This window comes from Gracilinanus agilis, chromosome 6 (assembly GCF_016433145.1).
Source record: "Gracilinanus agilis isolate LMUSP501 chromosome 6, AgileGrace, whole genome shotgun sequence".
Lineage (NCBI taxonomy): Eukaryota > Metazoa > Chordata > Mammalia > Didelphimorphia > Didelphidae > Gracilinanus > Gracilinanus agilis.
In genome coordinates, this window is record NC_058135.1 from 13,892,612 (window position 1) to 13,894,854 (window position 2,243).

A 2,243-nucleotide genomic window follows, 5' to 3' on the forward strand; every position below is an offset into this window, starting at 1 on the left:
CTTATCTGAGCTTGTTCATGGGCCTCCCTTGTCTGGGAGTCTGCATCCCGGTGCATTCCAGCCCACCGTGTACGAAGGCCATCCTCCTGAGAGGCACTGAGCTGGCTAGCAGGGAGGCAAAGGGGCCCTGGCCTCCTGGATCTTCCATTCCTCCGGGAGACCCAACCTTTGATCAGGTAGGAATGTAGGACAGTTTCAAGAGAAGGAAGTGAGTATTCATCCTGGGGGCTTCCTCTGGGACATGTGGCATGAGCTGAGCTGAAGGGACCCCTCGGAGGGCCCAAAGACTCCTAAGACGCACAGCGGGGGGGCCGTTCTAGACCAGTTTAAAGGGCCAGAAATAGGACGGAATGCCCTGGACAGAGAATTCCGGCCAGTAGGGCCGGTGAAGGCGGAACAGAGATGACCTCAAGGGGTGGAGTCCTGTGCAGAAGACCTAGACAGACCACTGGGGGAGAGCCCCACAAAAGCCGGGCTGGAGCTCTGGCCTTTGGCCCTACAGGCAGAGGGGTCCTGGGAACCCTCCACGGGGAGACAGCAGGACTGGCCCAGGGCAATTTTTCAGTCTCTTTTAGCTCCTCTATTTCCCAGTATGTCCTTTCTCCTTCCCCTTCCCCCTCCTGAGATTTTTATGATAGTGGGACGGGAGGAGGTGAGTGCACGATCGCTTCCCCTCACCTGTCCCAGGATGCCAGACTCCTTCCGAGGGAGGCAACTGCTCCGTGGAGAGACTGTTGGGGCTCCGGTAAGCCTAGTCGCTGGCACTTCGAGAGAGCTTCATGCGTGTGTCCATCAACAGCCCGGCGAAGGAGGTGCCCTTAGGATCCCAGTTTTACAGATGAAACTGCTGAGGCAGGCGGTGGTGCTGTGACTTACCCAGGGACCACAGCTAGGAAGGGTCTGTAGCTGGACTTGAACTTGGGCCTCACTGACCCCTGGCAGGCCCCGTGTGCCTCATGGGCCGTTGATAGGCTGGAGATCACCAGGAAGGAGGGAACCAGTGAGGAGAAAGGAGGGCCCTGATCCTTTTCTTAACAGGATCAGTGGAAGGAACAGAGGGCATACTAGAGGGCGGAGCATTGGGCTGGGATTCAGGAAGCAGTGAGTTCAAGTGCTGCCTCAGATGCTAAATGACCCCTGGGCGAGTCACTCCCCACCCCCTTTGTTTCCTCATCAGTAAAATGGAGATCATAATAGCACCTCCCTCCCACTGGCTGGGGGGGTCCAGTGAGATCATCTTGGTGAACCTTACCTCTTCTTATTGAACCTGAGGCTTGGCCTTTGAGTTGTCATGAGCCTGCCATTCTCTCAGGACTGGGCTCTTGTTCTTTGTGTCCCTCTTGGTGTGTTTCACCTCCTTATAATAATAATTAGAACAGTCCTGACCTTTTAGAGCAGTGATTCCCAAAGTGGGTGCCACCGCCCCCTGGTGGGTGCTGCAGCGATCCAGGGGGGCGGTGATGGCCACAGGTGCATTTGGGGGTGGTGATAGTATGTGACAGGGGGCGCTAAGTGATATTTTTTCTGGAAAGGGGGCAGTAGGCCAAAAAAGTTTGGGAACCACTGCTTTAGAGCTTCCCAAGTGAACTTATACAGGGCTTTAAGCCCTTTACCTACATTGTCTTCTTTGATCCTCGCCATGGTCCTGGGAGGGAGGTGCTGTTACTGTCACCATTTTGCAGATGAGGAAACTGAGGCTCATAGTCACACATCTGGTCATCAGGTCTTCTAACTCCAAACCCAGCTCTTAATTATGCTGCCTCCTGAACTTCCCATTCCCACTGCCATTATCTGTGGTAGGAAAAAAAAAAAACCAAATAGAATAAGGGTTAAGCTGTTCTTCCCCCACATCAGGTTCTTTTTTTGTCTTGTGTTTCCCTAGAGCTTAGCACCATGTCTAGTACACAGTAGGTGTTTAATAAATTCCTGATCAGTATTCACGAGTTGATTTGGCTCTTACCATCCCCTCCATTGCATTGATCAGCCTCCTCCCTTTGATGGTCCTCTTGCTGGTATCTTGAAGATAGCTCTATTTGAAGTCTGTCCTTCCTTCCCTCCCTCCCTTCCTTCCCTCCCTCTCCTCCTCCCTCCCTTCTTTCCTTTCATTCCTCCATCTCTTCCTTCCCCCCTCCCTCCCTCTTCCTCCCTCCCTCTCTCCCTTCTCTCCCTCCCTCTTCCTTCCTCTCTCTCTTCCTTCTCTCCCTCCCTCCCTTCCTTCTCTCCCTCTCTCCCTTCCTCCCTCT

General features: G+C 53.7%; 1 protein-coding gene across 1 annotated transcript in view; it reads left to right on the plus strand.

Annotated features, from left to right (window-relative positions):
• The first annotated feature begins 592 nt into the window (after positions 1-592).
• The window catches only part of TEX15 (testis expressed 15, meiosis and synapsis associated), a 35,307-nt gene continuing 33,656 nt past the window's right edge, over positions 593-2,243 (plus strand). The window contains exon 1 of the mRNA XM_044680262.1: positions 593-745. Within this exon, the coding sequence (XP_044536197.1) occupies positions 593-745 (153 nt within the window). The remainder of the gene's footprint in view (positions 746-2,243) is intronic.